Source organism: Gorilla gorilla, chromosome 3 (assembly GCF_029281585.2).
Source record: "Gorilla gorilla gorilla isolate KB3781 chromosome 3, NHGRI_mGorGor1-v2.1_pri, whole genome shotgun sequence".
NCBI classification, from domain to species: domain Eukaryota; kingdom Metazoa; phylum Chordata; class Mammalia; order Primates; family Hominidae; genus Gorilla; species Gorilla gorilla.
Genome location: NC_073227.2, coordinates 189,201,350 through 189,216,450, shown reverse-complemented (window position 1 = coordinate 189,216,450; position 15,101 = coordinate 189,201,350). Strand labels below are relative to the sequence as shown.

Below are 15,101 nucleotides of genomic sequence, written 5' to 3'. Positions count from 1 at the left end.
ATATTTGTTATTCTTCCTAAACTTTTACAAACTTGAGCTTTTTTGATCTTATTTCTATTATGAACTACAATTTTTTTCCCAACACTGATATAGCTACATCTCAACAATCCACAGAGATGATGAAGTGTGGATAGTGGAACTTCAATTTTACTTTATTTGGTCCTTTCTACTCCAAAACCTCCACTAATGCCAAGTGAGATAGTGAGGCCATCTAGATGATTAATCTCGGATAATCAAATGAATTATTTTTGATGGTCTTTATAACAATTTTATTGTTTATTGTTTATCAAGGTAAAACCACGAAAGATTTAAGTATAGCTGTTCAAATGATGAAAAGGATCCACTCCTTGATGGAAAAATACTCAGAACTTTTACAAGAAGATGATCGGCAACTCATAGCCAGATGCCTTAAGTATTTAGGATTTGATGAGTTGGCAAGTTCTTTACATCCAACCCAGGTAATATTATCAGAATAGCTCAATTTCAACAGGGTAATTATTAGGTATACATAAAGTGTTTTGCAAAGATAGTCATCTCTTCCAGATTTTTTTTTTTACTGAAAATACTATTATTAGTAGTAACCCAACTGCCCAATCTTGAAGTAATGCATAATTAGAAAATTTGTACAAATGCTTACCTGGACAAACAGATTAAATGCCAGATAATCTCTGCAGATCCTTTAAAACTAACCCTGCACTTAATTCTAGCAAAACATCTCAAAACTAGTGTGATTATTCAATTGTCTTTAAATATATCAGGTTGTAGCCACAAATATCATGACGTATATTTGAAAATCTTGATGTCTACTAATTTTTTCTAGTTAAGACAATGATTTAAAAAATTTAAATTTAAAAGGTGGTAAAATGCTTTTCACATAGAGAGTGCTCAGTAATAAATGTTTTACTTATTTAAATGATATTCTAATTCAATGTCATTTTCAAAATGGACTTTTAAAATAATGCAGGATGCAGAAAATGATGTAAAAGTGAAGAAAAGGAATAAATATTCACTTGGCATTGGGCCAGCTCGGTTCCAACTGCAATACATGGGCCATTATTTGATACGAGATGAGAGAAAAGACCCAGATCCCAGGGTTCAGGATTTTATTCCCGACACATGGCAGGTAATACTGCAAATGAAACAAAAATTACTGTATTTTCTTATTATATGTGATCTCAGAGGTTTCTCATTATTGTGGCTGTACATGTTATATTTGATGTTCATGTCATTTAAAGATACTTTGTTATTGAAAATGTCAAATGTGGACTATTTTTTCCCCATTTAAAGAAAGTGAGATTTTCTTTTATTATATAGACCATTTCCTTGGAGGTACATTAATGGAGTCATATGTTTAGCTCTGATGTTATCTCAGTGTCATCCAGCTGTATCATCATGGAGCAGCCTCCAGGTTTTCCCTGTGTCAATAGGATTTCATATGTAAATATATAAAGTGCATAGAGAAATTTGGATAGTTTAAATAGTAGGGACAATTGTTTAGATATTTACACATTGCATCTGTCACCATAGTAGCTATTCTAAAAACGTACATAAAATTAATATTGAGGGATATAAAATTTAGAAGAAAAGGATGCATTTCTACATACATTGAACCATACCAACTTGCTGATAAATTGAACATGTTTGCCTACAGAAATGCAGTTTTATAGCTTCAGTCTAATAGACTGCCCCCTTCAGAATCTTTCTTATGATGGTGGGGTAGGTTAAAAAATGCATGGCGCCTCTTCATGAATAGGAAGACCGGTTCCTTGCTTCAGTGCAGGGCTAGAGGCAGTAATGCTCTCCATTAATTTCATTCACATTGTAACTCTTCTGATGCCCAATTCACGCTGAGGTGTGGCCAGGAGTGGACCGGTTGGGGTTTTGAGTTGTTTTCCCACCTTCTACCTATTACATAGACTTATTATCATTCTTCGGCTAGTCAGCATTCTTCGGCTGAAGGGATGGAGCGCTCTCATCCTGGCATTCTTCTATGTAGAAAGTAGAATATCAGTAGTAAAATTAAGAATGTTTGATGTTTCTTCTCCTCAGCTATTTTCTTCACCATCAGTAATATACATATTGTCTCTTTCTTAGAACTTAGTTTCTCAGCCGCACTTAGTAAATAGCAAATAATTACAAGATGTTTTCTCAATAATAAGATATTTTGTTCAGACATCCTCTCCATTTTTCACACATAAAACCCACCTTACAGATGTTCAAAAGCATAAAAATGATCTCTTCTGAGAGAATGACATGAGACCTTCAGATGTTCCTACAGATCCTTTGAGGTTCAGAAAATCGTATTGGAAGTCTATAAATACTGTCTTTGTTTTGGTAACATACGGTTCACTTTCTTGACACGAATGGTACTCTGCACCCTGCAGCGAGAGCTCCTTGATGTTGTGGATAAGAATGAGTCAGCAGTGATTGTTGCCCCAACGTCCTCAGGCAAAACCTATGCCTCCTACTACTGCATGGAGAAAGTGCTGAAGGAGAGCGACGACGGGGTGGTCGTGTACGTTGCACCCACAAAGGTAGTGCTCAAGTGACTATAATATTCTCTTTCATTCCTGAACCTACTATTTAAAAATCATGAACATGGTCACATGGTAGATCTAGTTCACTTTATTTTTTAACCTGCATTTTCTTGTTCCAGTGTCTGAAGCTAAAATAATATACATATACATATACATATACATATACACATACATACACACACACACAAACATATACATAAAATAACATATACATATTCAAACTTTAGACATCAGGGGAAAGTCACCAAATATAGGAGACACAATTTTTTTTCTGATGTATAGGCAACATTTTCTGTTTTTCCTTCTGATGAATACTTTTTAAATTCCATTTTACTTTAGGTTGAGGTTTATCAATGAGGTTTGTATGCTGAGTCAACTATCTCAAAGAGAATGTGTTAGTGTGTTTAGAGTAGTGGGTTGATGAAAGGGGTTAGTAAGCTTTCTGCACTGAAAGCAGGACACACTTTTAGACAGTTCTTGTTGTCCTCTGATATTTCACCTCTCTCTCTTATGTGACTAATGGATCTTTTTCTTTGTCAATCAGGCCCTTGTTAATCAAGTGGCAGCAACTGTTCAGAATCGTTTTACGAAAAATCTGCCAAGTGGTGAAGCTCTCTGTGGTGTTTTCACCAGGGAGTATCGTCATGATGCCTTAAACTGTCAGGTAGGGTATTTTAATTAATAAGTGTGTTATCAAATTATATAACTGTACTTGTATGTCTCTTTGACTAGAAATTCAACATCTTCACAAGGCTTGTGAAAATAATTTCTTTGAATTTATGAAAGACAAAATACTTTTAGAAAAAATGTAATATTGTTACATTTCAAAGAGTGAGAACTAGAACTCATCTTTCTCTAAGGACACTGACCTTTGGATTTCTGATTTCATTAATATTTTATTGCATTGGCTTGGTTTGTAAAGGGATTCAGAATGATCTGAAGAATGCTATGTTACAGAAAATTAATAAATCTCAATTTTAAATCAATTACTTTTTCTTCATAAGTATCTATTAAGGATACTCATGATTTAGAAAATGTTGTATTATGAATCGTATACCTGGTGTTAAATCATAGACAGTTTTCACCCTTATGAACTCACAGATCAACAATTAAGACTAAATAAGAATGAACACATGATTATAGAAGATTGCATGGTAGACATGGAGATGTTCTACCCAGATTGCCTTTCAAAGAAGGACTTGATGTGGGGAGTGTGGTTAAGATAGATGCCAGCTATCAGCTCCCCGAGTTCTGCCTCCACAGTCTCTACCCTGCAACTGAGCTAAGTAGAAGTATAAACAGCGGGCTGCTGTGGCTCGATGTGGAACAACTCTGACAGCAGTCCTTACTCCAGAACTGCGAGCTAGGTTGGCTGAGGCTCCATCAGGCCTGCCTTGCAGTTAGGCTTCCCCCTCTGCTCATTCCTGCTTCCCTGCTCTTTTCACACTAGCTGATTCTTAATAAACATCTTTCAATCTAAACTCTATGTCAGTGTCAGGTTTTAAAGAATGAAACTTGTGACAATGAATAATTTCTATTTTTAAACCCTGAATGCTCATAAACAAGGATGTAAACTTCAAATCTGATTTTCTACCATTTTTGGCCTAACAAAATTTCAGTTTCATATGGTTCCAATGAATATAGCACAGTTTTGATGAAACCCTGAATTCTCAGAAGCAATGTTGTATGCCAATTATCAGCAGGTACATTCAGGACTCATAAGTCTAGATCTTACATATTCCTGTAACTAAGTCAACACATAGTAAGTGCTCAAAATGTTACTTCACACAATATTATTCTTTTTGTAGGTACTTATTACAGTGCCTGCCTGCTTTGAAATTCTGCTGCTTGCTCCTCATCGCCAAAACTGGGTGAAAAAGATCAGATATGTTATATTTGATGAGGTAGGTTTGGTGTTCTTTCTTTGCTTAATTCCCTAGTGCACACTTGCATAGCAATGAAGATATTTGGTGTTTCAGGACATCTATCCCCTTGGATGGAGTTCAGATTGAGAAGGCCTCCGTTTTTTTTTCCTGAGTGATTTTTCAGGAAAAATCACTTTTTTGGCTCCCTTTTCATGTTGTGACTCAGTAGGGTAAAATGATGCACCCTGCAGAGTTCTGTATGGGAGTGGAATCTTTCATTGACAACTGTTTCAGGGGAAATAGAATTCAACCATCCTGGTACAAGTTTCCCTGGACAGAGATTTCAATCCAATCTTTGACCTCTAAAGTAAATAATTTTTGGCTCTAACAATGATGTCAATTACATGAGTTTTGTCAGTCATGATCCCAACATAATTAAATGACACTCTTGAAATGCAATAATTCAAGAAGGGTATTTTTCAAAGGTGTATGTGAGGGAATCCATAAGGGTTAGTGCAGTAATATAGAGCTAGTAGTTTACCCCTAGGCTTAAAGGGGCAAGGCGTGGAAGCATTTATGGAAACTCAAAAGGAGATTCCAATTGAGTTGGCCATATTGTGAGGAACATAGCTGATTCAAGGTAGCTTTGCAGGAAAGGAGCCAATGGAAAAATGACCTCAGCCTCAGTCTCCCCACTTCTCATCTATGGCCAAGGCCCTCCATAGGCCAAACGCAGTGGAACCAGAAATCGTAAGAGTCCTTTTGACGAAGTGCCTATAGGTCAGCTTCCCTGGGAAGAGAGAGCAGAATAAAAAACAATGTAGATTTATAATGATTTATTGGGGCAAATGGAAGATACTTAGCAAAGCTATATTGCAGCATTATTTGGAATATTTATTGGTCAGGTGCGGTGGCTCACACCTGTAATCCCAGGACTGTGGGAAGCTGAGGTGGGCAGATTGCCTGAGGTCAGGAGTTTGAGGCCAGCCTGGCCAACGTGGTGAAACCCCATCTCTACTAAAAATACAAAAATTAGCTGGGTGTGGTGGCAGGCGCCTGTAATTTCAGCTACTCAGGAGGCTGAGGCAGGAGAACCACTTGAACCCAGGAGGTGGGGGTTGCAGTGAGCCAAGATCGTACCACTGCACTCCAGCCTGGGTACCAGAGCGAAACTCCATCTCCAAAAAAAAAAAAAAAAAGAAAGAAAGAAAGAAAAAAAGGGGGAATATTTATTAAAAGAGATTTAAAACATGATAGAAAGATATATTCTTTGACTCTGTGGAATTTTACATTCAAAGGAGAAAAGTTTAACAAATCTCTGTAACTTACCTTTTCCTTGCTGTAAACTTGGAGCCACCAAATAGGCTGTGCTTTGGATTTGTTTGATACTGATTTATTATATTTATTTTTGGTTAATCTCATATTCCATCATGAAGGTCTTGAATATTCTTGTTTTCAAAAATCCAACAACTTTGTCTATGCAATCTAGAACTTTGAATTAAAATCTGATCTCAAAACTCTGAAGTGATATGACGATATGACTTTGGCTATTTCAGTTTTTCAAATTTTGTGTAAGGGATAAAACCAAAAGGTTTTAAAGGCTAATGTCTATTCTGGCAGAATCAGGGAACAGTGCTATCTAGTGCAAAGCATAAGGTCAATATTTGATGGAGTGGTATTTTATCTCACCAGGACAAGCCCAGATGGGCAGTGGGTATGCATATTCTAATAGGTATATAATTTGACTTTGATAGTAAGTCTTTTTCAGTTGCTTGCTAGGTGTCATACTTTAATCTCTTAAATGAAGACCACATTTGAGACTCTTTTCTGAATCTAGTTTGATTTGCTCATCCGTTCATTTACTCAGCAGATATTTAAGGAGTGCCTCCTCAGTGCTAGGCTTTGTGTCAGTGGCTAGGAATAGAATATTCAGGTCTAAGGTTACAGTTTACTTAATGCCTTATCTATTAGACACTGGAGCTGACAGCAGTTTAATCAAGAAAGAGGAAATAAACAAGTGAGCTCACAAATGATGATGCCAGCCCACGTTGGTACAAACTGTGAAGGGAGAGACCAGGCTGTCGTGACTGCAGTCCTGGCAGAGTGTCAGAAGGAGGCAACTCTGGAATAGGTGGTCAGAAAAGTCTTTTTTATGGAGTGCATTGAGCTGAACTCTACCATTTGAATAATAGAGGGTAAGAGTATTTTAAGCAGAGGGAATAATATACGTGAAAGCTCTTGGGTAGAAAGGGTGAGTTCAAGGAAGAAAGAAAAGGTCATTCTTTCTGGACCATAGTAAAGGTGGAGACAGTGGATTGAGATAAAGCCAGAGAGGCAGCAGCGGCCAAATGATGCCAGACATTATACATCCCATTAAGGAGTTTATATTTTATTTCACATGCAAAGGGAAGATATGAAAGCAATTTATTTAGTGACATGACTTGATATAGTTTATCTTTTTAAACTTTTTTTTTTTCTTTTTTGAGATGGAGTCTCGCTCTGTTGCCCAGGCTGGAACCCAGTGGCGTGATCTCAGCTCACTGCAAGCTCTGCCTTCCGGGTTCACGCCATTCTCCTGCCTCAGCCTCCGAAGTAGCTGGGACTACAGGCACCCACCACCACGCCCGGCTAATTTTTTTTGTTTTTTTAGTGGAGACGGGGTTTCACTGTGTTAGCCAGGATGGTCTCGATCTCCTGACCTTGTGATCCGCCTGCCTCGGCCTCCCAAAATGCTGGGATTATAGGCGTGAGCCACCGCGCCCAGCCAACATTTTTATTTTGGCTGTGATGTGAAGAATTTAAGGGCAGATAGGGAGGCTAAGTACAGTAGTCAAGTGGATATTGTGGTAACGCTGCTGAGATATGAGAGTAGCTAGGTTGGCGGTAGACATGAAGAGAAATGCATTGAGTTGAAGGAAATTTTTGAAAGTAAAGTAAAGCAGAACTGTTGGTGCATTGGTTATGAGGATTTTTAATATTTCTTTAAACTTGGCATGGTCACTTAAAGGCAATGGGAAGGCATGCATGACAATTTCAAGATTCCATGTCTTAACTTTCATTTGCTATTTTTAAATCAACTTTTCAGTTGAGATTTTCTTTTGTTTGTTTAATAGGTTCATTGTCTTGGTGGAGAAATTGGAGCAGAAATCTGGGAACATCTCCTTGTCATGATCCGATGTCCCTTTTTGGCTCTTTCAGCTACCATAAGTAATCCTGAACATCTCACCGAGTAGGCATTAAGTTTCAATTTGGACAGAGTGTTTATCTATTTTGAATGTTTGAATTTCATAATTTCTCTGTGGATTCTGAGGAGTTTCATAATTTTCTAGTGAATTTAATAGTTTATTTCTGGATCTTCAAGAAACTGCATCTCTCTACACCTCCTGGCCATAGTTGAGGAAAGCCACCCTGTATAAATTAAGGTCTTCCCCACCTAGATCTACAATTGAGTAGGAAATTTCCCCCATCCCAAAAATGATTCATCAGAAAAGATATATTTTTGTTTCTTTTTTTGTCCTTCACCAAGAAATAAAAAATAAAATGATATAACAACACACTCAGCCATGGGTCCTGTGGTCCATTTTCCCACTTTACAGAGATGTTTAGAAAGATAGCAAATTCTTATTAGTTGAAAGCCCCATTTTATCTTGTCATTGGGCTTGATTTTTGCCTACTACTAATAATTTTTTTTACTTTACAATAATATTTATTTACTAATAACAATCCTATAATACCTCCTATGTGCCCAGTACTAAGTGCTTTACATGTATTAATTTATTTTAAATACCCAGCAACCCTTATGATTTATGCTTACTTCCATTACTACTATTAAATAGTCACAGTTCCAATATAACTACCATATTTCCATTTTAAAATGTGGAAAACTAGGTACAGAAAGATGAAGTTATTCAACCAATAGACACAGCTATTACTAAGAAGGCTGGGATTTAATTTCAGGTAGTCTGGCTTCTGAGTCTATTCCCCTAAGTACACTTTATAAGGAAGATGAAATTGTCTTTACTTAAACTACTTAATTTCACAGGAAGTAGTTCCGTGTTCTGCCTAAATAATATGTACATTTATTTTTTAAGGTGGCTACAATCGGTAAAACGGTACTGGAAACAAGAAGACAAAATAATTGAAAACAATACCGCTTCTAAAAGGCATGTGGGTCGTCAGGCCGGCGTTCCCAAAGACCACTTGCAAGTAAAACAATCGTATAAAGTTAGACTTGGTATGTTTGATATATTTATATAAAGCTTGCCTTTTACTTTATTATTTTTAAAAAATCTACCATTACCTTGATCTTGTTGCCGTTTACTTTAAATTTGTTTCAGTGATTACATTTCCATTGATGTGGAAATTCTTGTTCTTCATTTTTAGTGCTCTATGGAGAGAGGTATAATGATCTAGAGAAGCATGTATGTTCAATAAAACATGGTGACATTCATTTTGATCATTTTCACCCATGTGCTGCACTAACAACAGATCATGTAAGTAATATTTTAGCCATATTTGTTCTAAGTAATATAAAATATTTGTATATATTATAAATAAATGCTGCCTAATTGATATTTATCAGAATTATAGAATTACAGAATTACAGAAACTGATACTTTAACCTTAATTTAAAAAATAACAAGAGTATTCTTTCTAATTCTCATTGGTTCTTCAACAATGCCTGAATACACAAAGATTAAAAACCACTACAAATTTAACCTGAATTTTTAGCTAATTTTATTTATTCTCGGATGTTTTCTTTGGCAATTTTTCTTCCTCTCAGCTCCCATGTCTGTCTGTCTACCCCTATGACACTAATTCTTCTCATAGTGCAGCCATACAATTATATGTAGACAATCCCTAGTACATAGAAAAATCAGGTAAAAGACATTCTCACTAATGTAGCAATCATGACATGATTTTTTTGGTGGTGAGCCAGTAAGGTGGAGGTCTTAGGAAGATTTCAGCTGGGACACCGGGGTGTGAGTGGGGAAAGATTTCTTCATTTTTCTTGCATAGTTCTCTTCCTCTCTCATCCTAGTCCCATACATGGCCCATTTAAACTTCCTTTGGCTTTCAAAGTGATGATTAGTCAATAGTTTTGTCTCCCTTCTAAAACCTTAAATATATTCCAAATTCTCTTATGTTAAACATAATAGGACATCCATCATAAGATTGTTGTGATGATTAAAGGAGGTAAAATATGTAAAATTTTTAGAGCACAAAAGTCAACCTAATTTGACACGAATATAATTAAATGTAACTCTCAGCTTTCTTTAAAGATAATTTTGATCTTTCCAAGTCTCTTTTGACTTTCTTTTGGAAAAAGCTAAATGCATACCTCCTTAGCTTGACAACCAAGGTCATCTATGACCTGGCCCCAATCTCCTTTCCATTCATTCACTGGGGATATCTTACCTGGCAGCCCTCATGCTATATATTGCTCTTAGAATATTTCAAACCGGATCCCAAATACCAGTCATTCAGATCCTGTTCATCTTCCATAATTCTTCAAATGTGAAACCTTTTCTGAATTCTTCTCTGACTTTCTTAGCTAGATGTAATCTTTCTTCTCTCAATAATACCTTGTCTGTGTTTCTAATATGACACCAGCCATGATGAGCTTACTGCTTAAGTTGTTTACCTGCATATAGTCTTTACTTACTAGAATAACTCTTTGAAGACAAATTTTGTGTCCTTCATTTCCTAACAAATTGCTATGTATATAAAAGGTACTAAGTGTATGTTCAATAAGAACAGCTAACCTAAATTGAGCACTTACTTCATGTTCTAAAAATTCTACGTTTTTAAACCTCTTTTAACCATTACAACAATCTTATGATAGACGTCTTAATACTATTCCCACTTTACAATGAGGAAAGTGAGGCATAGAGAACTTAACTAACTCAGTGTTGCATCATTAAGTAAATGGTGGGGCCAGGATACAATCTCAAACAAGTTGGCTTCTAAAAGCAAGCTGGCTGATGGTAATTTTCTAATAGGATTTTGTTATGGGAACTTATCTCTTGTGTGACAATGGCCCAATCCAAATTCTAAATAAACCTAAATATGGACAAAATTCTCGTGACTTAACTCATACCCCAAATCTAGAATATGGATGATAACCCACATATAAGAATAAAAGGCACTTTATTCTCTCATTTTTCTTTCTCCCTTCCCTTCCCTTCCTTCCCTTCCCTTCCCTTCCCTTCCTTCCCTCCTTCCCTCCTTCCCTCCTTCCCTCCTTTCTTTCCTTTGTGATATCCAGGAGTTATCTGACATTTTCATCATTACCTGGCATTTTAAAAACAGTATAGTATTTAAAAATTATTCTGTGTAGGATGGTTCAAGGCAGATTATCTTTAAGCAGCAATGAATACAGTGGTTTGAAGTACTTGCTGAAATTGTCATTTTGGTCCAAGTGCCTTTCCTCTATTTTCAGTAGCTATTAATGGAGTAACTGGAAAGCAATAGAACTGCTACAGTGTGCTGTGACCCCAGATGACTTCTGCAAAGGTCATGCTGTTGTATGAGTCTTCTTAAGATGTCTAGACTTTTGTGGCAGGAATGCAGAATGAACATAAAGACTTAGGTATTAGTAAGTCTGTTTTGACAGCTGCATGTATAGCATGTGTTTATATAGGACATATCCTAAAGAAGCAGTGATAAAAACCAAGGACACCTTTCAACTGAGTAAATAATTCCTGGTCTTGTGTAGTCCATTTTTCAGATTAATATGAAAAAATGGAGTGGCAAGAAAAAAACATAATAAACTATGGCAACATAAGAAGGGCCATCCACCTGGGTCCTTTCCTCTATAGTTGTAGTATAAAAATGATTTCAGGAGTGGGGGCAGGACCAGTGAGCTGGTCTGAATCCAACCATGATGAGGGATCGCCTTCAATCCATACATGGCTTGTTTCTGGCTAAGGACAGTGTCTTTGGCTTTTGGCCCAATTTTCATGCCACACAGGAACAGCTGCTGACTCCTGGAGAGCTATCAGCCCCAGGAAGTCCTTGAAAGAACTGCTATCTATCTGTTTCTGCTCAGCATAGATCAATGCCTACCGTCACCTATGACATTAGGGACAATGTGGTTTACAAAAATAGCATCATGGTATAATACTATTGTGTTTATAAATAAAGAATGGTACAAATCTGTGACCTTTTATTTCTGTTCATTTTCTGCCTAGACTCACTCAACTTTTGCAGGATCATTAGTCACTGTGTAGTAGAGAACAACTGAATTGGATCCCCAGTATTTAGGCATAGGACTGTTAAACTGCTTTAAAAGATTAAGAACTATAAGGGATAATTAGTCAATCATATTGATGGCTGTGGCATTAATCATATGCCAGGCATTTTACTAAGTCTGTTACATATGTTATCTAATATAATTCTCATAAGAAATATATGTCACAGGCAGAATTATCCTCCATTTTAGAAATGAGGAAGCTCAGACCTCTCTAAAAGGCTAAGAGACTTAAGAAATCATAAGCATTCTAGCAACCAAAACCAGAAGATTTATATTTTAAAATTATAATAAATCTTGGATTTATTGTATGTTTTTATTTTAGATAGGTCGAATAAGTAACCACTTTCAAGTAATACCTAACAAGAGAGCAAGATGCCAACATTATAAAATAATAGGTGTTTTGTTTTATTTAGTGTGTTGACATAATATAGTCCTTAGCATTTAGCTGTCTTTCAGTACTCCAACTGAGATGTTAAATGATGATTCCGGGAATTGTTTTACGTTCTATAGTTTTAAAGGTTTGAAGAACATATGTTGATTTTGTCTGCTCTCACTGCAGTCTTTAGGGTGGAAGTAAAAATGCTGTATTTTCATTCCTATATTATGGATGAGGAACTAGCATTTACAGGTGCAATTAGAACCAGATCTTCTGATTCAAACTCTCCTGTACTTTCCATTCTACCAAACATCATCTCCAGTTTTTTTCAACTGTGTTGTGTTTGGAGTGGCTTTTTTAGCCCCGAAATTTGAAACCTGAATTTTAAAACGTATTAATAGCTATTTACGAAAGCAAGTGCCCTATTGTCAAATTATTTTGGATACATTTGCATGCTATATTTACTTCTTTGAGATTTAACATTTCCAGTGAGAAATCCCAAAGAATCCTATTTGATACAATATATATCATTTCTCTCTCCTTTTTCTTTTTTGAAGAATACTGTCTTAGCCCATTCAACAGGCTTCTGTAACAAAAATATCACAAATTGAGAGGCTTTAGAAACAAAGATTTATTTTTCAGAATTCTGGAGGCTGGGAAGTCCAAGGTCAAGGCACTGGGAGATTTGGTGTCTTGTGGGGGCCTGCTTTCTGGTTCATAGATAGCTGTCTTCTTGCTGTGCCCTCACATGGCAGAAGGGACAGGGGAGATCTCTGTGGTCTCTTTTATAACAGCATTAATCCCATTCATGAGGGTTCTTCCTTCATGACCCAATCATCTCCCAAAGGATTTGCCTCCAGATACCATCACATTGGGGATTCGGTTTCAATATGTAAGTTTTGGGGGAAGACAAACATTCAGTCTATACTACATTCCTATTAACATCTCAGAGAGTATGTTTCTACATGCAAATGATTTGTAGCAGTAGTGATTGAAACCAGTAGAAAATACTACAGTGAAACTTTTTGAGAACAGGAATTTTTTATTTCCACTTAAAAATATTTGTGGAAAAAATGAATGGCATACATTATTAAGAAGACTTAAAGCAGACCTGTCAGTGACCTTTGGGAGAAATTTCTTGGAGTCTTGAAGGTGGTTTGAGAGCCTTTATCTTGAAGTTGACCCAGTTCTTATCTTGAAACTTAAGCAGATAAGATTTTCCCATTTTAGCCTGGCTTGGTACACATAAAAGTAAAGAATCACATTCTTAATTACATCAGTTTTGATGTTAGCTGTAAGGTAGAGGTTATGTATTGTCTAAACTGAGTCCACAAATCTTTCAGCTTCCTATCGCTCTGATTTCAATTATGAAGTCAGTTCATAGAAAATTAGCACAATGAAAAGGTCTTAGGAAGTAATATTAAAATTTTTTGGTGGGCTTTTGGCTTTTTTCCCTCTTTTGTGATTCAGGGAACTGTGTTGATAGAATTTGGTAGCATTTAGCACCTATCAGCATTTGAACATTTTAGTTTATTGCCTTTCAGTGTCTTTGGGTTATGATAGTGACTAAGAGGCAAAGGATACGACATAAAATAAAATAAAGAGTAAAAATTTTAATTTTATTTTAAACAGATTGAAAGGTATGGATTCCCTCCTGATCTTACCCTTTCACCTCGAGAAAGCATCCAGCTGTATGATGCCATGTTTCAAATTTGGAAAAGTTGGCCCCGGGCCCAGGTAAATAATAATGATGTAATTAATCCTATTATAGAGGATGATAACATTGACAAACTCTTACCCTTTCTAATCACTGGCATCTAATCTTTTAAAATTATTAGTTGACTCTTCCTACAATAAAAGTGCCTCTTCTCATATTTCTAACATTATCTGTTTGTTTTTTAATGGGTTTTAATTTGTATTTTATTTAATTCCTGAGAATATTTCTTCTTTTTTTTTTGAAATCTTTTCAACTTCTGCAACTTCTAGAACACTATTATATTTCAGTCTTCTTACACCTTAGATTCATATTTCTTTTTATTACACTTGCTTCCCTTCTAAGTCCCAGTTGCTGTTTGTTTTCATCTTCTACTTTGTTTTGCTTTGTATCCTCTCTTTTGAAGAGCTCATCCATCCTAGTAACGTTATGCATTAGAAGCCATGTGGAGATAAAAAGTTTAACCATCTCTGCGCTCAAGAAACTTGTAAGGCTGTTAATGAGGCATATAATTGAGAAATACTTTTGGATTTTCTTGCATGATTGTGCCTAATTTTGTAATATTTGTTTCCAAGGAACTGTGCCCAGAAAACTTCATTCATTTTAACAATAAATTAGTCATTAAAAAGATGGATGCTAGAAAATATGAAGAGAGTCTAAAGGCAGAATTAACAAGTTGGATTAAAAATGGCAACGTAGAGCAGGTAATTTTCATACACTTTTTGGCCAAACTTTATTTTTATTGTTTTCTTGAGTTATATCATTCAGTTAATACCATTTTCTGATTTTTTTTAATCCTCAATTTTTATTTTAGAAATTTAAGTTGAACTTGAAGTCTAGTAATTCTGCGATAGAATAAAAAGAGAAAGTAAACTGGTCTTTGTCTTATCCTCAGTGTCTTCTGAACCATGTGCCAGAGGCTACTGGTTGCTTCTAAATGGCATAGCAGATAAGAACAGAAGGTTCACTATCCATAGAGATGATATTGTTGATACTTTGGCAGTAGAGAAACTGAACTCACAGTAACAGTCTCTGAGAAGATTGTTTTACTCCTCTGTCTTTTTTGACTTGGAGTTTATTGTCCTTTTCTTCTTATTATTTCAAGTTGTAGGAACTATTTGTATATTAAAACTTTACCTGGAATTATATAAGTTACGGATATTTGTTTTAATAAGTTGATGGTCTTCATATTTTGAAATTTGATTTATTGGCGCAGATTGAGGAATGACATATATTAGACTTTTCTCATTGGATTTTTTTTTGCTGTAATACCTTAATCTACTCCCATTCAAAAACATAATATAATTGAGTTACATTTTCTTCTAGCTATTTTGTCATTTACAGACCTTGAAAA

General features: G+C 35.8%; 1 protein-coding gene across 5 annotated transcripts in view; it reads left to right on the top strand.

Annotated features, from left to right (window-relative positions):
* The window catches only part of DDX60 (DExD/H-box helicase 60), a 110,508-nt gene that overhangs the window by 50,053 nt on the left and 45,354 nt on the right, over positions 1-15,101 (top strand). For all 5 annotated transcript variants that reach the window (XM_055385763.2, XM_031010494.3, XM_055385761.2 and 2 more), the window contains 10 exons: positions 292-458; positions 965-1,123; positions 2,385-2,534; positions 3,082-3,201; positions 4,346-4,441; positions 7,516-7,631; positions 8,494-8,636; positions 8,786-8,895; positions 13,666-13,770; positions 14,323-14,451. In XM_055385763.2, the coding sequence (XP_055241738.2) occupies positions 292-458; positions 965-1,123; positions 2,385-2,534; positions 3,082-3,201; positions 4,346-4,441; positions 7,516-7,631; positions 8,494-8,636; positions 8,786-8,895; positions 13,666-13,770; positions 14,323-14,451 (1,295 nt within the window). The remainder of the gene's footprint in view (positions 1-291; positions 459-964; positions 1,124-2,384; positions 2,535-3,081; positions 3,202-4,345; positions 4,442-7,515; positions 7,632-8,493; positions 8,637-8,785; positions 8,896-13,665; positions 13,771-14,322; positions 14,452-15,101) is intronic.